At 42.5% G+C, this 27,584-nt stretch overlaps 2 protein-coding genes and 1 long non-coding RNA gene across 15 annotated transcripts in view; 2 read left to right on the top strand and 1 right to left on the bottom strand.

The window, feature by feature from the left end:
- Positions 1-10,615, top strand: part of DMGDH (dimethylglycine dehydrogenase) — a 94,096-nt gene extending 83,481 nt beyond the window's left edge. The window contains exons 15-16 of the mRNA XM_053295437.1: positions 5,548-5,682; positions 7,299-10,615. Of these exons, the coding sequence (XP_053151412.1) occupies positions 5,548-5,682; positions 7,299-7,514 (351 nt within the window). The 3' untranslated portion in view covers positions 7,515-10,615. The remainder of the gene's footprint in view (positions 1-5,547; positions 5,683-7,298) is intronic.
- Positions 1-21,540, bottom strand: part of LOC128344710 (uncharacterized) — a 61,163-nt gene extending 39,623 nt beyond the window's left edge. For all 5 annotated transcript variants that reach the window (XR_008316000.1, XR_008316001.1, XR_008316002.1 and 2 more), the window contains exon 1: positions 21,411-21,540. This is a non-coding gene — a long non-coding RNA (uncharacterized LOC128344710). The remainder of the gene's footprint in view (positions 1-21,410) is intronic.
- Positions 18,410-27,584, top strand: part of ARSB (arylsulfatase B) — a 294,461-nt gene continuing 285,286 nt past the window's right edge. For 6 of the 9 annotated variants that reach the window (XR_008315997.1, XM_053295442.1, XM_053295441.1 and 3 more), the window contains exon 1: positions 21,784-22,050. Coding sequence is in view for 5 of the 9 variants with exons in the window: in XM_053295442.1 (XP_053151417.1) it covers positions 21,784-22,050 (267 nt within the window). In the remaining 4 variants the exon portion in view is untranslated. Of the gene's footprint in view, positions 18,430-21,783; positions 22,051-25,521; positions 25,633-27,584 lie in introns of those variants that run through there. The other 3 variants (XM_053295445.1, XM_053295440.1, XM_053295444.1) reach the window with 3 other exon arrangements.

A 27,584-nucleotide genomic window follows, 5' to 3' on the forward strand; every position in this document is an offset into this window, starting at 1 on the left:
GGCAGACATATGAGGGGCCCTCAGCGGCCCCTCTTCTGGTGGGTGGAGGGTTGTGTTCTTTTAACACATCTGCCCTAGTCTAGATATGCCCCTGGGCCAATGAGAGTTATCTTACATAAGTTTTATTGAAATGAATAGGAGTTGTACTTGAGTATTCTTGGACTACTGTATTTCCATTCATTTAAATGGCTCTTGTGTAAGAGAAATTCCTGTGATTGTGCTTTAATTCTTTCATCTCCTACAACTGTGGACATTCTGTCTGTTGAATTCAGTTGCTGATAGTAACTCATGCGGTGACAAATGCCATAAAGCATCTACTGTATACCAATACATGTTGCTAAAAGAAATTTTCCTGTTAGAACCTTCCTGCCAGAAATTTCCAGCTAGAAATTTCCCCTGAATAATCAGGCATGATTCAAATGAATCACTTCCCTATATTATGATTTTAATTTAGTCTGCAGGATTTAAAAATAGGTTAAGGAAATGTGGGTGAATGTGCACTAAAGGTTTATTTACAGTCCACTTTGTGTGGATACATTTGCTATTGTGGTAAGAATTTCTTACAAGCCAGTTTTTGAAAGATTATTCATTCATTTCAAAGCAAGACACGCATAGCAAAGGAGGATTCCATTGGGTCCTTAATAATTTTTCTCTTTTCAGTGTGAAATGTTTACCATAAATATATAAAAGTACTTATTTTTAAATTTGTTGCATTTTTCCAGTATCTTATATATTGCTTGTGCACATATTATGTTTTATCAACTCAATGTTGCATTGAAATGAATAGGAGTTGTACTTGAGTATTCTTGGACTACTGTATTTCCATTCATTTAAATGGCTCTTGTGTAAGAGAAATTCCTGTGATTGTGCTTTAATTCTTTCATAGCTGTGTTTACTTAGCTGTGTTTACTTAGAATTGCAACATCTATCTCTACATATTGGCTACTTACAACAATTGAACATACCCTCTACGGGTGGTTTTACATGTCACAGTGTCAAGTCAGTTTCCACCAACCACCAGTTCCTGGTGAGCCCATGCTTTTGGCACAACCAGCATGTTCTGCTCCCAGCATGTCATCTGAACCCACCAGTGTCAGGTTTCTCAGCTGCATTTCCTTCCAAGCACCTGACATCTCTAACCAACATTTGAAGTTGGCTGCAGATGTTGGGTTGCTGGAATGAAGTGTGGCTGGGGAACCCGACACAGGTGAGTTCAAATGACATGCCAGGAGCGGAACTTGTGGCTCATGCCAGGAGTGCGAGCTTGACTGTAAGTGGCCATTGGTGGAACCTTACTTGCCACCATGACAGGGAAAACAACCTTAAGAATACCGTACTTACGTTCCCTTTAGATGACTAGTATGAACAATGGTTAATGTCATATATATGTTGATTTTCTTGTTCACTGGATCAACTGTTTTAAAATATTTTGTAATCTGTTTAAACTGTTCCTTTATTTATTCTCTTAACTTATATATGACAGTTCCTTACACAAATTAATTTGTGAGATGTTTTTAAAAAGGCAAGTCAAAATTACTGTAGCTATCTCCCTGTTTATATATTCATAGGCATTAACTACCTTCTATGCCATTAATCTAGAAGTGACCCATTAAAGCAATTCACATCTGTTGCCAGGTCATACTCAAGGCTCTAATTATGACTGCTGCATTAACCTTCATGCAAACTGTGTTTTCCATTTATAAATGATGGATTTATGGGAGTCAAATGAATAATGTTGACGAGTGAGCATTGGGGAGCTTAGAAATATAAATGCAAGTGTTTCTTTTATAGGCAGAGTTCCACTAGAGCTTGTAGAATTAATGGCTGCAGATTAGGGTTGCAAAGTATGGCACACTTAGATCCTACAAATGTACATGTCAAACTGTGTCTATGATTTCTCTCCTTTCTATCATACTGCCTACAAATAACTGGAGACAACAAAAAGCAACACAGTGCTCAATTTATGTCATCTGGTTTACTATGGGTAGCTGCTTTTAATGAGCATGGGCTGATTGCCATTTTCTATAAGGATATTTCTGCAAAATAGTCTCTCTGGTGGCTCATGTTTTTGTTTGTCCTTTGTTGTCTCATCATCCCTGTACTTGGTGCATTTGTGGTAAATGGAAAGGGCAGCACAGAAAAATGAGAGTGGTTCCTTAAGAGACACTGAGGGATGAGAAAATCCATTGAGAAATGCTCTGAACCGGTGTCTGGAAGAAGTGATGGACTGGATCAGGCTAATAAGCTGAAACTTGATCAAGACAGGAGGGGTGCTGGTGACAGAGTTTGTCTAGCTTGGGCATGGGCTTGAAAGCCTATGCCCCAAAGAAGGTCCACCCAGCTGACCCCTAAAGGCCCAGGCTTTATGAGAAGGACCTGCTGCTGTCATGGCTGCCAGTTGCTGCCCACTAAGCCTCCCTTCTGGGCCCTGAAAGCTTACCAGGCAATGCTTCTTCAACGATACTGCCATTTTAGATTTCCTATGCCCCTCCCTCTTGATATAGGAATTCTAAATGGTGCTGCCACTGAAGGAGAAGCATCCACTGCTACCCACTATCACCTGTAAACTCTCTAGGGCCCAATAATGGTGAGGGATCAGGCGGTGGGCAGCAGCAGATATTCCTCCTTCAATGTTACCATCCACAGCTCAGTCAGTGGCACTGAAGGAAGAGCACCCATCTGCTGTTTGGTTTGGTTAGCTTTCCTGTTCAGGCACTATTGGGTGCAGGTGTCTAGTGTGCTATTGAAGTCCCAGCACAGGACTTTGCCCCAGGGCCAACAAGAGGAGAGATGTAGCCTGTTTGGGGTTGCATATGCTCTGAAAGAACAGTTCCACCACTTGGGAGAGCTCCTGGACCTAACTTTGCTTCTGAGTAGCCAGAGTGGCTGGGAGCAACTTTTGCACAGTTTTAGTCTGTTTACTACTTGCAGTCCTTCCTAGAGGAGGCAGACGTGGCCACTGTTACCCAAACCTTCTCTTCCAGTAGGCTAAAGTTATTGATTATGCGACCTGCCTTTTACATGGAACAACAATGTATCCAGTATAACAGGAATCCATTAAATTATATATATATTTTAAAAATCCCCAGAGTTTCTTCATTAAGGGATGTAAGCAACAACTTAACTATGGATTCTTGTAATCTTGTGAGAAATGAGCAATCCAGCAGATCCTTATTGTCCATCTCTTTGGTTATCAAGGACACAAAAGATGGATTGCTTTCATCTTCCCATTTAATAGCATTATAGCACATTGGAGTTTTTATTTATTGTATCCTTAAGTACTGCACAAAAATTGATGGGCAGGTTTCATTTGTAATATGCTCACCAGCAGCATGTGACTAAATTTCAAGGGGCTCTGTATATATGTCTGATGCATGTGTTAAACAAGACAAAAGGTAAACAAGATATTAACTAAACAAGGCTGGTTCTTAAATAGCTTCAGAATCCAATGGAAGAAAATAATGTGCTAAAAATAACTCATTTTAGCACTGAGCAAAACCAAGTTCCCCTCCCTGTTCGTAGGCTGTGTATGCAAAGGCCTCCACTTCCCTTTGGTGATTGCACTAGTGGTGGCAGCAGAGAGGGTCTGAACTGGGCAAAGTGTTTGCTGCACTTGTGCATCAGGTGCACTGCTCATTGCTGTAGGGTTTTTTGTTGGTTTGTTTTGACTTCAAACATCAGCACATTACCAAATTGCATTGATTATATAGTGTTGTCATGAAGCCACATAAGAGTGAGCTTCTCTCTCAAGCAGAACGGAGACACCTAAAAGAGCTGGAGGACAGGTTGCAGGGAAAAAGAACAGACAGGAAGAAATGGCAGAAATCTTTCCTTCTCAGAGTATTATTCCTTCCCATCCCAACTACATGAATAGGGAAGGATGTCAGGAGGGAGAGAATAGGATACCGGAATATATATTTTGCTAAACTGTAGAATGTAGAGTGACCCCCCCCCCCAAAAAAAAAGAAGAAGAAGAAAAGCTCTTAACCTCTGGAGTAGGGAACTGGACAGTGTGATAAAAGCTGAAAAATCATGGCCTAACAGTCATTATAGTCATTGTGCTCAAGGACCATGGGGATGCTGGAAGTGTTATGTCTATTTTAACAATAAGATTATTGCAGGAACCACTTTTCTTTGAAATCTGAACAGTCCAAATTGTAGTTCAGAGGGCAAGAGTGTATACAATTGCCCCCATCCTACTCAGATGTCTAGTAGAAACACTTCCCTTCCTGTAATTATTCCAGTTGATCTCACATGCCAAGGGCACTGTTCATAAAAGGAGCCTTCCTGGATCAGGCCAAGGTGCAGGGCCCATCTAGTTTAGCTAACATGGTTAATGCTATCAATAGACCTACCCCCCCTTTAATTTGGAGAATCCCTTTTAAAGCCATCCAAGATAGTGATCATCACAACGTATTGTGGCAATGTGGAAATCTTATAGTTCCTTATTGCCTGGTGAGACCATTGATTCACCTAGCTCAGTAATGTCTACTCTGCCTGGAGGTTATTCACACTTGGCTTCAGGCTTCAGGGTAGATGTTGAGCGAAGCCACTTCGAAGTACACTCGTGGCATTGAGGAAAACAGCCCCTCCCCACTGGTCTCAGGTTTCATTTTTGCAAGTACACATGGCAGGTGTCAGTGTTTTCCTTTCTAGCCAATGGGGAGAGGGAGAGAGAGAGCTCCCTGCAGAGATAGATCTGCATTTCTGAAGAGACCATGCCTCTTATCATGCTAATGATTCTATGTCAGTGCCTCTCCCTTTTGGTCTGGTGTTTTCAGAAAAAGTAGATTAAAACCAGCATTTTAAAAATTCGGAAATACCTCGAGATAAGCTAGAATTCACATCACAAAGTCCGACTTGTGTGTGGAGTGGGTGCAAGGATCTCATCGCGAGTTCGGAGTAAGTTTGGCTGGTGTGTAAACGCACAAACTCTCTCCCAAAGGAGATTCAAGGCAGAAGCCCCGTGTGCAATACCTCCTGGCAGTAGTTCTCCATAAATTCAGGCAGAAGACTTTCCCACCACTGTTATCCAAGATCCTTTTAAATGGAGATACATGGGACTGTCTGCATTCAATGCATTTTGCTCATAGTATGAATTATGGATTCCCACTAATTCCTTCTATTTACTGCAGTAATTGTAGGATTCATCCCAAAGCAAAAAATATAGTTGACTAGATAAATGTATGCTAGAATTGCTCTTTGAATTTAGATTTATTTTTTTTAATGGTAGCCCTACCATGGCTATCATTAAGATGCTAGGAAGAAACCACAGAGTTCCTTCTACATAATACATATTTTTTATCATTGGATGTATGGAACTTAAAAGTCATAGGTGAAGAAAAACATGAGGTGAAATAACTTAACACGTCCACTTAGTGGACAAGATGAAATAACATTTGTGAAGCCAAAAGGTTTGATTTAATTTTTACTTTTATCTGAAGCTTAATTGATGAGAAAACAAATGAAGGCAAATTTAAATGCTTGCATCTATAACCTTGTCACAGAGTCTGACTAATCATTTATCATCATTATCCTTTTTCCCAGCCAGCAGACTTCATAGGAAAGCAAGCACTGAAGCAGATTAAAGAAAAGGGGCTTGAACGGCAACTTGTGTATCTCACCTTGGAAACGGATAATGTTGATCCAGAGGGAAATGAAAGTGTCTGGTGTAATGGGAAGGCAAGTATTATAGTTTTTATTTCAAAAAACTGAAGCAACGTTTACTAGCAATTTGTAATCCAATGTAATTTTGTGTTTTCCATTATTGTCTTTTTTTTTTTAAATCAACAATACTAGATTGTAAACACCAAGTGTGTATATACACCAGCAAATTTAAAGAGAGGTGTGTGTTTGCCACACCCCTTTTTGATAGACTAAAATGGCTTCCCCTCTGGAATCTGCACCAGGAGATTTCACAGAGCCTGCCACTAGCCTTCATATAACAAAGGCACACAATTCACACCACATCATGGGAGCCATCACTGTTTGCATTCAATTTTCTGCAGGGGCCTAGGGAGCTCACCCGCAGCAGCGGGATGAGCTTGACCAGTGGCCCTTGTGCACAGGCCACACCCCCTGCACATGATGGCATACGCAAGGGGGTGTGGTCACCAGCAACAAGATGGGTGAGATGCCCATCTGCTTGCTGCTCTCAGTGCCTCATCCGCATGCCATTCTGGACCAAACTCCAGTGGCATGCAAACAAAGCTCAGTGCAGTGCACCCAGCACAGGGATAGAAAAGCAACTTCAGTGGTTCACCAAAGGTGTGGGGAAAGCAGGGGCGAACCTCTGGTGGCCCCCAGAACTGCTTGGGGCTGCAGTGGCTGGGGGACACTCATCCTTCCTTGCTCAGTGGTGGCTATGCATCTGATTTTCTGGTTTCTTTGTGCAAAACCAAGTACTACTTTAACTAAGTATAAGCATTTTGTGCAGCTGGTCCAGACAAATATTCACAGTGTGCTTAGGAAGCTGCCATATACTGAGTCAGAACATCCGTCCACCTAGCTCAGCATTGTCTACACAGACTGGCGACCGCATCTCCAAGGTTGCAGGCAGGAGTCTACCCCAGCCCTATCTTGGAGATGCCAGGGAGGGAACTTGGAACCTTCTGCATGCAAGCATGCAGATGCTCTTCCCAGAGTGGCCCCATCACCTAAGGGGAAGATCTTACAGTGCTCAAATGTAGTCTCCCATTCATATACAAACCAGAGTGGATCCTGCTTAGCAAAGGAGACAATTCAGGCTTGCTACCACAAGACCAGCTCTCCATCCTCATGAACGTGATGCTTCATCCTGATCAACATCATGCCTTTTCACAACTGGGTAATTGTGCAGCCCAATCCTATGCATGTTTACTCAAAAGTAAGTCCTACTGCAGCCAGTGGTCCACATGTTCCACAGCCATAAGAGGGCAAAAGATTAGTTGCACCTTTGCAAGAAGGTTGCAGAGTACCTGCAAAGAAGTCTTCTGCAGCCAAGCGCATGTGGAAGAAGAGCGATTTCTGCTTCTCTCCCCTCCCTCTAAAAGTCCTTTTGGCTTCCAGAAATATGTCCCTGAGGGTCCTGGACACAAGTTAGCCCAGTGAAAAAGTATTACAGTACCTGTTCTGTGTCAAGGCATTTCCAGTTTTTTGCAGTATGGATAAGACAGGCAAGATCAACTGGGCAAAGTGAAGTAATATATATAAGTTTATATTGCATTGTCCGAGTTAAAGGTTAAATATATATTTAATAACACAAATTGCATAAATTGCATTAGGCTTTTCTTTCTTAAGAAATTTGGGTGATTTTTCAGGTTATTGGCAACACCACATCCGGATGTTACAGCTACAGTGCTCAACAGAGTCTGGCTTTTGCATATGTCCCTGTGGAACTCAGTCGAGTTGGACAGAAACTGGAAGTTGAACTACTAGGCAAAAATTATCCAGCAGCTATTATCCAAGAACCATTGGTGATGACTGAACCAACAAGAACCAGGTTTCAAAAGAAGGATGGGACTGCTAAAGTATAAACAAGGCAGACATTTAATTATTTACAGATGACATATAGGACTTGATTACTAATTGCATATGAAAAGTGCAATAATCAAATATTCCAGGTTTACTAATAATTAAGAAGCAATTGTTGCTTTTAGATGTTGGATCTCTCTCCCATGTGAGACTCTATACTGCTAGTCTGAACACAGAGAATGGGTTTCCTCTCTTGTGTAAAGGTAATTCAGGAGTTTATCCATTTGGTATATTTCACAGATACTTGGTACAGAGATATGTTCCTAAAGAAGATCGCATTCACTGAAGTTAAGTAATACAGATCCTTCTCTGTTTGTAGTTATGTGTTGTGCATGGACAATGGCACTCCAAGGAATGAGGGAAGAAGAGTCTATTTCAGTACCTTTTACCTACACAAATAATACAGGCATGGGGATATTTATTCTTAAGAGAAGTCCATATTCCTATCACATATTAACTGTTCTCTCCGGTAACAACAGATCAGGAATTAGTGCATTCAGTATTTTGTTACACTTAAGTAATAGTTCACATGAACATAGCCAAGTAGTGGCTGTGAATAGCCAGGGCCTTTCTTTAAATTATGCCAAGTTATTTCAGGTAGAGTTGAAAATGAGCAGTCCACTATTAGCATAAATTAACAGACAACTCTGGATTTTTTTGCACAAATAACCTTTGCCAGGTACAAAGAACTCCACTTGTATCATAGATACAAGTTACAGCTATTTGTACCAGACAAAAAGAATAACCAGTTGCCATAGCTAAAGCTGCTATTTCTATTGTGCACGTCTTACTGACTGAACAAAATAAACTCACACTAATGTATCTGGTGCTAACAGGCATGCACAGTACCATTTTCCTCAACAAACCCTTGCTCCAAAGGTTACCACAGAATAGTAAAGATGAACCTATTACTCAAGAGCAATTTGGCTACTGGTCTGATTTCAGCTGTTCAATTACTTCAGGGCATGGAAAGCTCTTTGCCACTAAGGAAAGTGCACCATTACAAATGATCTTATGGAATCCAGGATATTATTTTGCTGTCTGTAATTTAACACAGCAGCATTTTATCCCTTATGCCTATCCTTACTGAAGAAAATGGCGTGCTACAGAGCTAAAGTTCTTTTACTCAAGAACTGACCTTGGGAGCTAGCAAAAGGATTTAGTAGTTATATAAGCAAGCATAGTGACTTTTTTCTAGCCGAGTTACTCTACAAAGGTTATGTGGTAATAGAAATCTAGTTTACTGAGGGAAATTCAAGGAAGAATGCCCCTTTTTATGTATCGTGCCATTAGAGATCAGCACATAAATTAGATATGATAGCCTTTTAAGGGTGCTTCCAGCCTTTTTGAAAAAACAGCTTTATCTTTAGCACAATCCTCAAGATTCCTAAGGGGCACCTTTTAAAGCAGTGAATCTCTTATATTTAACAGGAGATGAGCAATCATCCCTATCCAGTCACAACCCAGCATCCCTCTAGTGGCTGTTGCTGATGTCTATCTTGTGTTTCTTTTTAGATTGTGAGTTCTTTGGGGACAGGGAACCATCTTCTTCTTCTTGGTTATTACACTGTTTTCTCAAAACCACTTTGAGAACTTTTAAAAACATAAATAGTAGCAGTAGTACTTCTGTGCAGAAGAACCAATAGCATGATATCCCATCCTCACATAATGGAACGATAGGGGATGCTTTGATAGTACCGTTCACTGATTTTAGAAACCGTAAGAGAAGGTATGTGCTTGAGAAGAGGAGCATGCAACCTGTAAAGAATTAAAAGAAAGCAATTTGTTGCTGAAACTAGTTATGTTAATAAAAGGGCAGGGCTATGGCTTGCACTGCTTAACCCTAGTGCTATCACAATAGGAACCTGTCAGACTGGTATGTGTGCCACCCCCATTGCAATATGCAGTGGAGTTGCACAAAAGTAACGGACACACTAACAGGAAGAACGATTTCCCAGAAACAAAGTATTATGGTTTGTGGGATGAAGAAATATAATATCCCTGCAACAGAAGTGATGCCTTGAAGAAAGACAACTCGATCCCCCACAACAAAGGAATATCTACTTCACATTTATGGTGCTATAAACTGATAATTTAGGAAAGCCTATAATGTTCAGTTTAGGACACCACTGAAACACAAAGCACTAAATTCAAGTTTAGTTGTTGACTTTTTAAAATTATTATTTACTTTCTGCTAATAAAACAATGCAGTGCTAAAGGAGCTAATGTAATCCTAGGCTGTATTAACAGAGGCATGATGTCCAGATCATGAGAAGTATTACTTACACTTTATGATTCTAATGTGAAGCATTTGAGACATCTTAATATGTAAAATAAGTAGTGAGTTGTAATATTTTATTCAATATGAAATGTTTGGCAATTTGAGTATGACTTTTTGCGTATTAAATGGACATATACAGATTGTAAAAATAGTTATTTACTAAGCAATACTTCCTGTGTGAGCAGTGAGAGTATTCTGTTGTGCCAGAATCTGTTGGGCTGTGATTGGCCCAACATCTTCACCATTTAGTGAAGGGGCTGGATCAGACAATGCTCCAAATGGGCATCCTCAATACACGCAACCCAAATACTAGTAACTGGGTTGCAGGTAGAGCTGCTGTTCAGACAAACAGCCCCTCACACAATAAACGTGCCAGGAGGGTGCAGAGCCATCTGTGAAAGATGTCAATATAAGTACGTTCTTGACACACCTCCCTTTAATCACATGGGTTAGAAAAGTATTGTCTGAACTGTCTCAAGGTGTGTTTTCCTCCTCTCTCTGACAAAGGATGTCTGTAATCCCATGTATGTTGAAACACCACCCCCACCCCCACAACCCTATCTTCTTGGGGAGGAGACATTGAATAATCGGTTCCCTGCAGCAGGACCAGGTGGTTTGTGTAACATAGTTAATATCCTCCTTTAATCCTTGTTTAAAAATTCCTGCTCTTAACAAAAAGAAAGGAAATCACATTTTATAGTATAACATCAGCCTAAGCTGATATCATGTATTTTTATTGTATGTTTAACTTTGAACACCTGTACAGCACAAGCTTGCTTCCAGCATTTTGAATATAATAATTGGTCTGCTAAAAGTATCATTTTACTAGCGATTTTTCTTTGTTTTATGGGATTGATACTGCTAATAGAATAATATTCTGTGAAACTGGTGACACTTGACTCAGGACAACAGAGAGAACATATATAATCCAAACATGTATATTCATAACTTGCTTGCAAGGAAAAATAACTACTTGCATGAATGAAATAGCGATCATAGGTTAAACATCACAGATAACTACTGCACAGCCTCATCACCTCAAACCAAATGCTTTTCTATAAAAGTACTCAGCCATGAATAATCAATGAGCCTCTGAGGAACATGTATGCAACTCTGAGATGGCTCTTCCAAAGTTTAGACACATTCAATGAGGATAGGTTTATCGTGGGCTATGCAGTAGTGACAAACCTAGGTTCTTCATATTCAGAGATGCTGGGGACAAACATCAGGGAAATGGCTTTCCAGAAGCATTTGTCCGGCTGCCATTAGAAACAGAATGCTGGATTAGATGGATGTTTGTTGAGATTCAAGAAGACATTTCTTTTTTCTTCTTACCTTTTTCTTACTCCTCATCTGGTGGTCTAGTCCCTACCAATACTAATATTACTGCTTCTGATTGTCCTAGATCAGGGGTTCTCAAACTTGGGTCCCTAGATGTTGTTGGATTGAAACTCCCAGCCCCTTTGAATGATGGAAGTTGTAGTCCAATGACATCTGGGGACCTGAGTTTGAGCATGGGGACCCATGTTTGCATGTGAGATGAGCAAGTGAGAGCCTGGATCCCTCCTGCATCTTTCTCCCAGGGGTTTTTCCTCCAGGAGCTGCAGCAAGGTGTCAGATCAAGACAGGTGGTAAATTCATAAGAACAGCCCTGCTGAATCAGGCACAAGGCCTATCTAGTCCAGCATCCTGTTTCACACAGTGGCCCACCAGATGCCTCTGGGAAACCTATGGGCAAGAGATGAGGGCAGGCCCTCTCTCCTGCTGTTGCTCCCCTGCAACCGGTATTCAGAGCATTGTGCCTCTGCAGCTGGAGGTGGCCCACAGCCACCAGACTAGTAGCCATTGATAGACCTGTCCTCCAAGAATTTGTCTAAGCTTTTAAAGTCATCCAAGCTGGTGGCCATCACTATATCTCATGGCAAAGAATTCCATAGTTTGATTATATGCTGTGTGAAAAAGTACTTCCTCTTGTCAGTCCTAAATTTCCTGACCCTCAGTTTCATGGGGTGACCCTGGTTCTAGTGTTGTGAGAGAGGGAGAAACATTTCTCTCTGTCCACTTTGCATAAGTGGATAAGGTGTAAAAAATGCATAATTTTATATACCTCAATCATGAGTCCCCTTAGTTGCCTTTTTTCGAAAATAAAGAGACACAGATGCTGTAGCTGAAAAGGGCCAATTCCATGCTAGGGATCATTAGGAAGGGGACTGAAAATAAAAATGCTAATATTATAATGCCCTTATACAAATCTATGGTGCAGCAACATCTGGAGTACTGCACACATTTTTGGTCACCGTATCTTGAAGGATATTGTAGAACTGGAAAAGGTGCAGAAAAGGGCAACCAAGATGATCAGGGGCTCCAGGCCCCTGATCATCTTGGTTGCCCTATTCGGCACCTTTTCCAGTTCTACAATATCCTTCCTTAAGATACGGTGACCAAAAATGTACACAGTACTCCAGATGCGGATGCACCATAGATTTGTATAAGGGCATTATAATATTAGCATTTTTATTTTCAGTCTCCTTCCTAATGATCCCTAGCATGGAACTGGCCTTTTTCACAGCTGCTGTGCATTGACACTTTCAATGAACTGTCCAACAATTCCACCCCCACTCCCATGAATCTTTGGGGATCAGGCCACAGTTCAGCAGCAGCTAAGTATATGACTTATATGCAGAAGGTCCCAGGTTTAATCCCTGGCATCTCCAGATAGGGATGGGAAAGACTCCTGCCTGAAACCTTGGGAGAAGCCACTTCCAGTAAGTGTAGACAACGTACTGCGCTAAATGGACCAATGATCTGACTCAGTATAAGGCAGTTTCCTATGTTCCAATGAGAACCCCTGTCATAGCTGGATTGTCAGTGCTGGAAACATACAACATTGATCAATGTCATTCTAAGCCATTCCTTTCCATAAGTCCTATGAATCTTGAACACAAATGTCTGTTGACCTTTTCAAAGGTCATTTAAACAAAAATTGCTCAAAAGTGTCTTCCAAAGGAATCAATACAACTAAATCTTCAGTAAAGAAGCTGAAGCATAAATAAGACATGCCAGAAGAAACACAGTTTGAATAATGAGCACCTATCATTGCCAAAGATTTAATGCAAGTTGACATTCCATTGTACAGATCTGAATATCTGTTTACAAAGCAGGTCACAATAAAATACAGAAGCTGACAGGGTTGCCCATAGTGCTAGCTGGAGTGAAAAAAATCCATTTGGAAATTATTCTCTTATACTTTAAGTGATTTGGCCCTATTTTGTTCAACCACACAAGGATTTGATTTTTTTCTTAAAGGTGACATTGTTTGTAATCAAGGGCTTTGTACGTATTATTTGCCAACATTTTCTTCTAGATGTTAACATAAATAAGAATTCAGAACAATTATTTTCTGTAGAATAAGAAGGAACATAGTAACAGTGCATAGTCTCTCTTCTCATCACTTGCATAGCTCACAGAGTTTGATACAACAAATGGAATCCCCAACAGGATCATTAGGACTCTTCACTCCCACCCTCAACCAGATATACAGTGTGCACACCAGCCATTACTGGAATGGGCAACCCCAGTGCCTATCCCATAGTAGTATCATGGGTACGTACAGCAACACTTCTCATGTGCAGTTTACTCATGCTTAAAGCAGGAGTAGCCTGCACACAGAGGAGGGTGATTAGATGTTACTATGACAGTTACTATGCATATAATGCCCCCCCCACCCCAATTCTAGACTTCCAGTGCATCACTGAGTCCCTTATAAATATTTTACATTTATACCTTGCTTTTCTACCAAGACTGATTCCCAAAGCAGCTAATTACTAAAATCTATTCAAAGGTTCAGTAAAACTAAGGATATATTTGTGGGTGGGATGGATTATGCCCTATGTTCTTAATTATTTAACCAATGGGGATGTCTCCTAAATCTTATTTGACTAATGGGGATGTCTCCTAAATCTCATATAGCATTTTTAGTAGTATTTATCCATTAAGCAGCTCAGAACTAGGTAGTGTTGTGATTTTTTTTTCATTCTACATGAAGTGGTTTGTTTTAAAAACCTGTTTAAAGATTCACATTACCCTTGCAGAACAAAAACACTTTCCCATTAGTTGATGTGATTATGACACCAGCACTGCTCAGCCTCCCTGCAGCTTTCTGATGTGTGTGGATTTGTTTTGTGCTGATCCCTGAAAATGACTGGGAAAGGATTTGTAAAAGGAAATTCAGGAAATCTGCCATTTGTAGATTCCTGCAAGATCACAATGCTGGCAATGAAGATTATGTTAGAGTGGAGATAAAGGAGATGAAAACCACAAGATTATTATTATTATTTTGCATTTATATCCCACTCTTCCTCCAAGGAGCCCAGAGCAGTGTACTACATACTTAAGTTTCTCCTCACAACAACCCTGTGAAGTAGGTTAGGCTGAGAGAGAAGTGACTGGCCCAGAGTCACCCAGCTAGTATTATGGCTGAATGGGGATTTGAACTCAGGTCTCCCCCAGTCCTAGTGCAGCACTCTAACCACTACACCACGCTGGCTCCTGATTATTAGAGCTGGTTCTATAACTAATAAAGATAAAAATCTTCCCATCCCAAAATATTGCCCTCTTACATAGTGTTCCAGTATAGTGGGAAAATATTTCTGATTTTGCTCCCCCCTTTAAAAAAGGGGGAGTGACCGTGTGAAGAAAGTGGGGGGTAAACAGTACCTCTTTCAATTGTGGTTTGCTTTGCACTCATTAGAGGATCAAGCAGGAGTATATAACAAGTCTTTTATTAGAGAGTCAGCTTCAACATCCAAAGTCGCTTCTATTCCATGCTATAATAATAAGTACTTCCTAGTAGCTGTTCCCTCTATTTGTATCATCCTGCTGTGTTACTATTCCTGACTGCTGCCCCACCTCTCCTACTTAGTTCCACATACATTGATATAGTGCCTGTTTCCTGCTCTTTTTTTCTCTCACCCTAGTAACAGCTGAGGATAATTAGTGTCAGGGCTGGTGGAATCTGCCCCTTACCCCAGGAAATGAGAAATCCCTTGAAAATAAAAGGCAACCATTACACTTGAATTATTTAACTCAAGTCTCTGAAGTAGATTTTAATTCTTATTTATTTGATTGGGCCCCTATGTCACGTAGGCCTCAACTACTGAAAAGTAATAGTGTTGCTGCTTCTTTCTGATAGTTGCCTTTTCCTTCATTTTACCTCAGAACTGCTAGGTTTCAGTGCTCCTATTTGGCTTTTACAAATCTCAAGCTTTGTACCTCATAAGCAGAAGGGGCTGCTAAGTTCCTTATAAGAGTCAGAGGACCCAGCACTTTTAGGTATGACAGGCAGACATCCAACAGGTGCAACTCTACCTACTATATGAGGATGGTAAAACAAAACAAAACGAAGCAAAAGGCCACTGTTACATAGAAGCAGCAACACTAACAGTGCAAAGCACTTAAGGCCTGGGTTATTGAACAGGCCCACCTCAGACACATGAGTTAAACCATTCAAATGTAATAATGGTTGTCCTTTATTTTCAAGAGATTGGATGTACATATCAGTATTTCTTCAGTCTGAATCTTTCTTCTGCCATGAATTCATTTGGTAGCTTTAGACAAGCTACTTCCCAGCTGCAATATGGGTTACTACTACTTACTTCCCATACAAGGAAGTTGTACGTATTACATAAATAATAATGTAATTGTACAGTGGTACGTATAATACATGTGAAGTGCTTTGTACATTCAAAAGGTGCTAAAGGTGCTATACAAATGCTAGGTATTAAAAAACCATTACTATTTGTGTTTTTACATTAACATTTACATTACCAAAGTCCCACCCAGAGACTTTTTGGTATGGGGTGGTATATAATTGTACTAAATAAATATAACAAACATTTGAAATATATATATTATCATTTAAGATGTATTGATTGTAATTTTTTTTAAAAAACAGCAATAGTGTTAATGTGTTGGAAGAGGTCCTTTGGAGGAAACAAGTGTCTACATACCTGGGTTACTTCACTTCCTGCACACAAACTGACAATAATGATGAAGAGCTGGGATATCTTCTTTTATCCTAGCTATCCCCCCACCAAGGATTACATCAGACCATCAATGGTCCTTTGACATTTAAGTTTTGCAAACATTTCATTTAGGGATGTTACACTAGATAACACATCTCACTCAGTGAAGAAAATATCTTTATGTACAACTATAGTACAGACTCACTATATCCAAAGAGCTGAGTGGAGTTTATTTTTAAATATATAGTATAAACTAATGATAGTGCCAGGATCTGCCAGTGACTGGAATGCTAGCAGTCAGATTTCCAGATCCAGATCCCACTCCCAGGCAAACAGAGAGACTGCTCAGACCATAAAGTCAACACTGAAATTGTAGTTTTTATAAAGGCCTGGTAGAGCTGCATTGATCTTTTAGGTTTAGCTGACTGTGTGCCAAGTCGTATGGTGAGGCTGGTATTGCAGCCTAGATGGGAACCTTAAGAATCATAGCTCAGCCTGCAAAGGTTGCTGCAGAAATACAGCACTAAAATGATACAGCAGGTAACAAACACATGCTGGACCTGGGCTAATGGCATAGTGGTGTGTCCCATGGATGGTGACTAGTAGGGACCTATGGGGAGTGAGGGGGAGAGAATAGGGCAGAAAGAGAAGGAATTTTTAAAATCCCTTTCTTACATATATTCTCTCTCTCTCTCTCTCTCTCTCTCTCTCTCTCTCTCTCTCTCTCTCTCTCTCTCTCTCTTATACATATCATATTTATTTATTTATCACATTTATATACCGCCCAAACTTGTCTCTGGGCAGTTAACATAAAACAATTAAAACTCATATAAAAAGTTAAAACAATTCAACAATTTAAAATCAATCACAAAATTAAAACCAACAAATTTTAAAAGGCTGAGAAGGTTAAAAAGATGGGTTTTCAGATTTTTTAAAAAAATTGACAGAGATGGGGAGGGTTGTATCTTAGTAGGGAGCGCATTTCACAATCTCAGGGCAGCAACTAAGAAGGCCCGTCTCTGTGCAGCCATCAGACGAGTTGGCAGTAACTGGAGAAGGACCTCCTCAGATGACTTCAGTGGGCGGTGGGACTCATAGTGAAGAAGACGCTCTCTTAAATACCCAGGGCCTATGCCGTTCAGAGCTTTATAAGTTATATAACTAGCACTTTGTATTTTGCCCAGAAACCTATTGGCAGCCAGTGTAGCTCCATCAGCAAAGGAGTAATGTGGTCTCTCTGAGATGACCCAGAGACCAACCTGGCTGCCATTCTGAACCAACTGAATTCTGAACCTGGCTGCCATTCTGAACCAACTGAAGTTTCCGGACTATGTACAAAGGCAGCCCCACATAGAGCGCATTACAGAAGTCAAGTCTGGAGGTTACCAACAGATGTACCACTGTTTTGAGGTCACTGATCTTGAGAAACGAGCACAGCTGGCGTATCAGCCGAAACTGATAGAAAGCACCCCTGGCCACCGCCTCAACCTGAGAAACCAGGGAGAGGTGTGGATCCAGAAGTACTCCCAGACTACGAACCTGTTCCTTTTGGGGAAGTGTGACCCCATCTAGAACAGGTAGATCAAAATAATCTCTGGAGTTCTGACCCCACACAATAAGTACCTCCGTCTTATCTGGATTCAGCTTCACTTTATTCTCCCTCATCCAGCCCATTACTGCTTCCAGGCAGGCATTTAGGGAGGATATGCCAGCTCCTGAAGAAGTTGACATGGAGAAGTAGATCTGGGTGTCATCAGCATACTGGTAACACCCAGCTCCAAATCCCCTGATGATCTCTCCCAGAAGCTTCATGTAGATGTTAAAGAGCACTGGAAAGAGTATGGAGGGACACCATACTTAAGCTCAGATTTAGAAGAGCAACAATCTCCAACCAACACCATCTGGAATCTCTCTGAGAGGTAGGAGCAGAACCACTGTAAAACAGTGCCTCCCACCCCAAACACCCTCAGAAGTTCCAGAAGGATACTATGGTCAATAGTATTGAAAGCTGCCGAGAGATCCAAAAGGACCAACAGAGTCACACTTCCTCGGTCAATTCCCAATTGAAGATCATCCATCAGGCCAACGAAGGCAGTCTCCACCCCACAGCCCATCCGAAAACCAGTTTGAAATGAGTCTAGATAATCAGTTTCCTCTAAGACCATCTGGAGCTGAGAGGCCACCACCCTCTCAATTACCTTGCCCAGCCATGGGAGGTTGGAAACAGGCCTATAATTGCTCAACTCTGAGGGATCTAATGCAGGCTTCTTTAGAAGAGGTCTAATAATTGCCTCCTTAAGACAAGGAGGCATCCTGCCCTCCCTCAGAGAGGCATTTATGATTTCTACCAGGCCACCTACATCAGCCTCTCTGCTAGACAGAACAAGCCATGTTGGACTAGGGTCAAGAGAACAAGTGGTAGGCCTCATTGCTCCAAGCAGCTTGTCCACATCCTCAGGAGTCACAAACTGATACCGATCCAATTGAATCGCATAAGAGGAGTTGTTGGACACCTCCAGTTCAGACATAAAATTAATTGTGGAGTCTCCATCTAAGTTGGCTCGAATCCGAGAGATTTTATCTGCGGAAAACTCTTTAAACACTTCGCAGCAGGTAACTGATGACTCCAAATTCTGGTTCAAGGGAGGGGGGGCAGATACTAGTCCCTTCACAACCCTGAACAACTCCACTGGATGTGAACTCGCAGAGGCAATATGGGCAGAAAGGAATCGCTTCTTTGCCGCACGTATTGCCTGAGCATAGATCTTTGAATGTGCTCTATGTTGTAATCTGTCGGATTTGAGTTGAGTCTTTCTCCATTTGTGCTCCAGTCGCATATATTCATACTCACATATATTCATACTCATATATATTCTCAAGCACCCACACTGTTCTATTTCTCTTATATATACACCTGTTATTTCTGTCTCTTACAGGCAATCCTGTGCACCTTCTTTCTTGAATATGCACATATGGGTTCTGTCTCACAAGCACACAAATGAAATCTCTTCCTCCCTATTATTTATTTATTTATTTATTTAACATATTTTTATCCCGCCCAAAATGCAAGCTGCTCCTGATCTCCCACTATGCTTCCTACTCTTCCTTCCACAAGCCCATCCTCCTTTTCCATTTCCCACAACTATCTTTTACCTATGCCTGCCTACTTTTCCTCATTACCTTGCTGTACCTTTCTGACCTTGGCTGTGGCAGTTTGAGGTCGGTGAGCAGTTGTTCCAACTTTTACTGTATTCTACAAGGTTAAGGGGTCTCAGGGCTGAGTCCAAGTCTGAGGGTATGCTAAGCAGTGTTCTCAACTAGACCCCCTTCCTTCATTGATCCCCCCCCCCACCACCACCATGTGGGTGAGTCCTGACTGGTTTATCAGGCAGTGGGGATAATAATGGGCAATAGAGGCTCTCAGCATCACAACCCCAGGAAGTTTTTCACACCTGGCTTTTAGTTTGCATCTCCTCCAGAATGGAGATGTGTGTTCACATATTGGCCAGCTATGGGAGTACATCACACACAATTCAGGTTTTTCATCACGTGTTGTAGTATAGCCTGATTTATATCCAGCGTTTAAAAAAAACAACCCAGATTTTCTGTTGGGTTTTTTGGGGCAACGTCATACTCACAGTAAAACCTCCCAGAAAACCCATGGTAAAGCCTGCTGACTGGGAAAGCTCCTAGGAATTATTCGCACATGGCTTCACACTTCGGGGTAAATGTTGAGTGAAGCCACATTGAACTACACTCGCGGCATTGAGGGAGGCAGCCCTGCCCCTCTGCTCTCATGTTTTATTTTGAAACAAGTTCACATGGCATGCGTCTGTGTTTTCCTTCTAGCCAATGGGGGGGGGGAGCTACCTAAAGAGTGATATATGCATTTCTAAAGAGAGCATCTCTCTTATCATGCTAATGATTCTACATCAGTCTCTCTCCCTATTTGCTCTGGTGTTTTCAGAAAAGGTAGCTTAAAACCAGAATTTTAAAAATCCAGAAATAGATCAAGATAAGCTAGAAGTAGCATCACAAAGCCCAATTTTTGTGTGGAGTGAGTCCAAGGATCTCGAAGGCACTTCAAGGTAAGTTTGGTTCTTCTGAAGGAAATTTAGGGTAGAAGCCCTGTGTGTAAAGCCTCCAGGTGAACTTGCTTGGCAATTAGAAGCAGCAGTTGGAAATGCTACTTTAATTCCCCCATAATGTCCTTGGCCTAGGAGTTTTGCTTCACAGAGAAACACTATGTTGTGGGCATTGTGAGATCAAAATGGTGGCTCCAGCTGTGCTGGTGCTGATCAGTGTGCACTCAACAAGGAGTAGGGAAATGAAGTGGGGGGGGCAGGAGTTTGAAAGACACAATGGCAATGCAGGTATCACTGGACACCTAAGGAGGCTTTATACTGCAGTTGGCTCTGGCAAATCTCTATCTGTAGTGGAACTCAAGAGTTGTCCAATTAAACTGATCGGCAAGAGGTTTTTGTTTCTAATATAACTTTAGGTTAATCTTTAAGGGGTTCCATGTTTCTAATACAACTTTATTTACATCAGTTTTCTAATATATTTTCTACCTCAATATAGCTTAACTTTTCATTCCTCTTGTCCCCTGCCTGGGTCAGTAGGATGTACTTTGAGTACTTGGAAGAGTCTCTGTTTCTACTTTCTGCTTTCCCCCTCTTATGGTAGGAGGTCCTCAGGCTGGACTCTATGCCTGTTTAACTGAGAGGGTGTCTGTCTTGTAACTGTTCTGATAACCTTAAGTTCTTTTCTTTGATGGTATCAACGAACCGAACCATTTGTTGTCTCAGTTCCCACTAGTGCTTGTACTCAGTTGTGACCTCAGCTGCATTCATAACTTATCTCAGCACAATGTCTATAGGCCAAAGAATTAGAATAAAAAGCTGCTCATAGGATGGCATGATACTGAACTCTTCAGGAAATAATTTACTGTGGCATGGATGGTCTTTTGAAGCGAGACCCAAATATCTTCATGTCTACAGGGATTATAATTTTTGAAGATTGTGTTTTTTCCTGGTAGTGTTCCAACATCTTGACAACATTAACAAAATGTAGTGAACTATAAATTGAATTGTGTATGCTTTATTTCCAAAATCTGAGCACATATGAAATTAACAACTGCCTGTAAGAAATGTGCATAGGCACAAGGAACAAAGGATACATACTCTAATAGTTCTGAGTTCCCCATAACACCTTTAATACTTTGTTGAGCCAACGATCAGAAGGGGGGAAATTTCCCTTTAAACAAATCCGGGTGGGGTGGAGAATTCCATCGCATAAACAATTTCGAACAGAGAACCAACTGGAAACAGAGTTGCCCACTCTGAATGAAGCTATTCCTGGAGATTTTGTTTACTTCCAACACTTGTCCCAGTATTTTTCACAATATCAAGCCATTAAAATATCCAGGATTGCTTTGAGTCACCTGGAAATTGGAAACCTCCAGCACAATCCTAGGGCGGGAAACCCTATATCCGGGGAACAGTGGTTTTATAAGATTATTTGAAGGGCAAAGATGTGATCTCGTGTCAATGACGAAAACCGGGAATCGTTTGGACTCAGAGAGGGGAAAGTACCTTTTCGTCTTTGAAAACTGGAGCCGCTTTAGTTTTCGTGCAGCATACGGAGCGGGTGATCACTTTTTAACCAGATCCGGACATACGGTACACACTCAACTTCCATCCCCTTTACCATCATCAGTTTATTTATTTCGGAAGGAGAGGCGGAGCCTGGGCAGCAGTAGGCGGGCTGCAGGCTCGGCTCTGGGTTCCGGCTTCCTTTGGCTGGGCGGGCGGAGTCCTTCGCTCCGCGGTGATTGCAATGCTGCCGCTGCGGCGTGGGGTGGGCGGGCTTGCCTCGCAGCGGGGCGGTCCCTCAGCCTGGTCCTCTGCTCTTCCTTCCAGGCGGGGTGGCTGCCGATTCCTGCTTGGGCTGGTTTGAGGGTCAGCGATGCTCAAGCGCCCGCTGCCCCGGCAGTTGCTGCACCTGCTCTGTTGGCTATGCCCATACCTGGGCGATGTGTCTCCAGGGTCCCCGCCGCACTTGGTGTTTGTGCTGGCAGATGACCTGGGCTGGAACGACGTGGGCTGGCACGGCTCGGAGATCCGCACCCCGGTCCTCGACGCGCTGGGGGCGGGCGGCGTGCGCCTGGAGCGCTACTACACGCAGCCCCTGTGCACCCCGTCCCGCAGCCAACTCCTCACCGGCAGGTACCAGGTAAGAGAGAAGCGTGCTTGTGGGTCTGCATCCCGTGTGGAAAAGCTGAGGCCGGGATTGAGAAGAGGGGCTGTGCTTGTCAAAAAGCAAGGACTTCAGTAGATGGGAATGAGTCCGCACGTCGATCTGTGTGGAAACTTTGGCCCGGGACTCTCTTCTGTCCTTCAAGGCTGCTAACTGCAGGCTGTACACTTCGTCAAAATGCTGGGAATTCCAGCTCAACGTTCTAGTTCTCATGAGTACAGTTTAAATGATTCCTGAAAGATTCGGGCAGCTTCCTGTACAGGGCGGATTACGCAGTAGTTTTGCGCTGAAGTAAATTTGAGATTTGGGATTGCGTTTCTAGGCAAAGAGTTCTGTAGTTTTGTTTCTGCCTACCATTAACGTAAATATCATGTGTTTTTCTTAACCTTTAGAAGTCGTCTGCTTCCTGATCCATATGCGCTATTACAACTCTTTGCCAAGAGAAACAAAACGATCTCCAGCCATGTTTTTAAAATGCATAAGAAATCATAGACACTTTTTCCTAGTGTGTAACGGTACAATTTAAATAGATAGTTATCTGGTTCGGAGGGGACCTCTAGTGGCTGCTTTTCATCTATTTCACCCCAGTGGCAGGACTGAGTATTTCTAATCAATATTATTTCTAATCTATATTATTAGGGAATAAACTGTCTGGAATTCTAAGTATGGCTTAGTTTTGCATGTTAGCAAGACCTTTTGTCTTACACAGCCCTCAGGAATATATTTTGATGATGCACAGTGGCTTCAGAGGGAAGAGAAGATTGGTAAAAATGGTCTCTTCCCCTACTCAAACAACATCACAGCCCTAATCTGGAACTCACATGCTGTAGGTGCACAATGCTAATCTGGATGTCCAACATTGTTTCATAAAACTCTTTAGGAAGAATGAATGTATGCTAATGTGATATCTAGCAAATTCAGCAATTTCAAGCTTGTAATGTTTTTCAGGTGATTATATTAGGAAGTATGAGAAGGTACATGTGTTCTATTGAGCTGAGTATTCCAGCATAAAAAAATCTTTCCACATAAAGCTTGAAATTTTTCATGATAATAAAGCACATGAAGTGTCTTTATTGAACCTTCCTCTCGCATCAAATATTTCCATTCAACTACCTGACTACTTGAAAAACTTTAGAGATACCGTGTGGGACATTAATATAGTAAAGGTGTCTTATTTTTGCTGTATAAATAGGTCAAATTGGATCACAATATATTTAGAACATCAGGAAAAACTGTGTAGGTTTTTAAAGAAAAAGGATTCTTGCAGATTTTATGCAAATGGAAAAATATGCATAGAAAACTTTTATGGAAAGTTTTTCAATTACATTTTTCCCAAAAACCCACATCTCTGTGACTGACAGATAGGCACATGCAGTTACAATACACTCACAGCTCAATTGGTGCCTTTGATGTCTTCTGAACAAAAGAGTTGTTCATAATTAGGATTCTGCATCCTACCTGCTGATCAGAAGGTTGGCACTGTCAAAGGTTGGCAGTTGGGGGGGCGGGACTTAAATCAGGATCTGTCTCTGCTCTTTCTCTCCCTACTTCCCACTGATGCTTCCAGAGCTGACATCTTATTGGTGGATAGGCATCTTCACTGCCTCTGCTGCTTGCATCTATCTCTGGAGTTGAACTTTTGTTGGGTTTTTTATTTTGTTTTTTTAAATGTCCATGAAAACAGACGTAGAACAGAAAACATGCCAAGGTTTTTCCAGGACTGAGTTATTAGTTCTGAAGCTGCAAAACAGATTCAGATAACTGTTATAAAAGAAGAATATAGTAGACATGTCATGCCCTTACTGCAGAGGCGTAACTAGGGAAAACGGCGCCCGGGGCAAGCACTGAAATGGCGCCCCCCCCGACCCCCCCAACATACTACATTATACTTAGGTTTTTCCTCACAAGCGCCCGCCGCCGCCAAGCCAGGCCACTGACTGGCCGCCAGGCGCCAGCAAAGCAATGGGGGGTGGGGGGTGCAGGCGGCGCAGAAGGGACCGCTCGTGGGGAAGGGGGCACCGACGCGCTCCCTTGACTGCTGCAGTGCTGCTGCACTGAGCAGGAAACATTTGTATTAACAAAAAAAATTTAAAAAATTTTGGTCATGGCGGCACCCCCCACGTGACCAGAAAAGATGGCGCCCGGGGCACGTGCCCCCCCTGCCCCCCCTATAGTTACACCTCTGCCTTACTGTGACATCTACTGCTCATAACAGGTAAAGATAACATGGATTACATGCAGCTGAAGCATGCAGATTTACGGTGGCTCTCCTTATCATAATTGTGTTTAACCTTCTCATAATTCCATGGTTTAGAGTGGTTTCCCCATTTTAAAAAAATGCAGCTCGTATTGCTGAGTTATGCAGCTCTAAACTTCAAACTTCTTGCAAAAGATCGAGCAATACAGACCAATCTTCAGACTGAAACCACAATATCTCTTCCTCCTTTCCCAGCTCACTAGAGATATAATTAATAATTATTAGTGCAGGAACCTTGCAGTCATTCCATTATGAAAATGTCTAACTTTTTAATTCAGTCATTTTCAATGAAATTATTTGTTCTAGAGATAAACCTCTTCATAAATTGTGTTTTATTTCATAATCTTTGATCTATAAATCACTTGAGCTGCAATTCTATACATGCTTAATCTCACTGAATTCATTTTAGTTGTGACACCCCTGTTGGCTATGATATTTCTGGAAGGCTAGAAGTGGGTGGAGAATGGCCAGGGAAAAAGCAAAACAGCATAATCTACTCAGATTATAGCCCTATTCAGCCATTATGTTGAACACTCATAGGAACATAGGAAACTGCCATATACTGAGTTAGATCATTGGTCTATCTAGCTCAGTATTGTCTTCACAGACTGGCAGCAGCTTCTCCAAGGTTGCAGGCAGGAGTCTCTCTCAGATCTATCTTGGAGAAGCCAGGGAGGGAACTTGGAACCTTCTGCTCTTCGTGCAGTGCTCACACTTCTAGTTTTCCATTCATATGCAACCAGGGCAGACCCTGCTTAGCTAAGGAGACGTCATGCTTGCTACCTCAAGACCAGCTCTCCTCTCCTCATACAATGAGCATACAGTTGGAAGGCTACTCTGGGAAGAGCAGACACAGCTGAGAAGGTGAGCAAGCCTTTCTAAACATCTAGCCTTTTCCCCTTCAAACAAACTAACAGGAAGAGGGGAGTTTTGCAGGGGCTGTTTCTCTTTAAGGGGTAGGTCTTAGTCTCTCTATCTCTGTGTGTGTGTTACTTGTTAGGGTTAAGATATCACAGGGCTAGGAGTTCTTACCTAACTCCAATGTTTACTTAGTGGCTGCCTGGAGGGGGTGGAGTCAGCTAGGGCTGGGCGAGGCCCCACATTCCTTTCCTTTGACTCACAACCTGTGTGACAGTTGGAAGGCTACTCTACATATGAGGTGAAGGCCCGAGAGCATAGCGAACGGGGATAGCAAACAGGACGTAGGAGTTTTGCAGGAGTTTAGCGGGAAGTGTGCGGGGGAGCCTGGAACAAGCCCCTGCGATCACAAGGATCACAAGGAGCCTGGTGGAGAAGAGAACGTAAGTACATATCCCTCCCTCATTTCCCTCATATTCTTGGGAAAGGCTGTTTGGACAGTTAAATAGTTGACCATTACAGCTATCCTAATAAACTATCTAATATATGGACAATAAGCTCCCTAAATACTGTAAACAGCCAACAAAAACAGTATGAAGATAGGTCAGCAGGGGAAGGGGCACTTCCCAGTGTATTGCACAGAGTGCCACATGTATGACTGTTTGCCCTATGGGCAGAAGTCATGGGTGTGTGCTTGGTGCAAGGAGCTCCTGGCTCTCAGGGAACAAATCCGTTCCCTCGAGACCAAGGTGGCGGATCTGGAGAAGCTCAGAGAGGCATGTGGATGAGACCTTCAGGGATGTGATAGAGGCATCCCACTCCAGGGCTGGTAGCTCCTCTGCTGTCAGGGAGAATGAAGGTCTTGGGCAAGGAGGACATCGGTCTGAGGAAGAGGGAAATGCTCCTTTAGAACAGACCCCTTCTGTGGATGATGAGCCCATATCCTCTCGCACAGGGGATACTCCTCTGGGGGATGAGGGCCTCCTTGTAGTTGGTGATTCAATCATTAGAGGGATAGAGAGATGGGTTTGTGACCTGCGTGTTGACCTCACGGTGACTTGCCTGCCTGGTGCGAAGGTTGCGGACATTACGCAGCGTCTAGACAGGCTCCTAGGCAGTGCTGGGGAGGAGACAGCTGTCATGGTGCACATCGGCACCAACGATGTGGGGAAATGCAGTCAGGAGGTCCTGGAAGCCAAATTTAGGCTGATAGGTAGCATTTTGAAGTCCAGGACCACCAAGGTAGCATTCTCAGAAATGCTACCTGTTCCACGCGCAAGTACAGTGAGACAGGCAGAGCTGAGGGGTTTCAATGTGTGGATGAGACATTGGTGCCAGGAGGAGGGGTTTAGATTTGTTAGGCACTGGGACACATTTTGGGGCAAGCAAGGCCTGTACAAAAGGGATGGGCTGCACTTGAACCAAGATGGAACCAGACTGCTGGCACTTAAAATCGAAAAGGTTGCAGAGCAGCTTTTAAAATGACACCTGGGGAACAGCTGATGGGAGCTGGGCAGTATCCTGTTTGGCAAAAGCCATCCTTTAAAATGTGAAGCTGCAAAGAATTCAGATAAAACAGAAGGGGACAGAGCAGAACCGCATAAAGAGCAGACAGGAGCCTGTGCCAGCAGATCAAAGAGTCAAAAGAATAGCATACATCAGGGGAGAGATTCAGCATATAGGTGCTTATATGCCAATGCCAGAAGCCTCCGAGCCAAGATGGGTGAGCTGGAGTGCTTGGTTGCTAACGCAGAAATAGATATAGTGGGCATAACAGAAACATGGTGGAACAGTGAGAACCAGTGGGACACTGTTATCCCTGGGTATAAACTCTATAGAAAGGACAGGGAGGGGCGCCTTGGAGGAGGGGTAGCACTGTATGTTAAAGAAGGGATAGAATCTAACAAGCTAGAAAACCTAGGTGGACTGGAGTCCTCCACAGAAACCCTGTGAGTGACTATACAAGGCCGGAAAGGGAACGTGCTACTGGGGACGTGCTATCGCCCTCCGGATCATAATGCCGACAGTGACTGGGAGTTGCAGGAGGAAATCAGGGAGGCATCAAGGAGAGGCAGGGCTGTAATTATGGGTGATTTCAATTACCCACACATAGACTGGGTAAATTCACATTCAAGTCAGGACAAAGAGGTCAAATTTCTAGATAGGCTAAATGACTGTGCCCTAGAACAGTTGGTCATGGAAGCAACCAGAGAGAAGGCGACCTTTGATCTAATTCTGAGTGACACCCAGGACCTGGTGCGTGACGTCAGTGTCATCGACCCTTTAGGGAACAGTGACCACAATGCCATCAAATTCAGCATACATGCGGGGAGAGAATCACCAAGGATGTCTAACACAGACATTTTGAATTTCAGAAGAGGAAACGTCTCCAAAA

The sequence above is a fragment of the Hemicordylus capensis genome, chromosome 2, assembly GCF_027244095.1.
Source record: "Hemicordylus capensis ecotype Gifberg chromosome 2, rHemCap1.1.pri, whole genome shotgun sequence".
Taxonomy (NCBI): Eukaryota; Metazoa; Chordata; class Lepidosauria; order Squamata; family Cordylidae; genus Hemicordylus; species Hemicordylus capensis.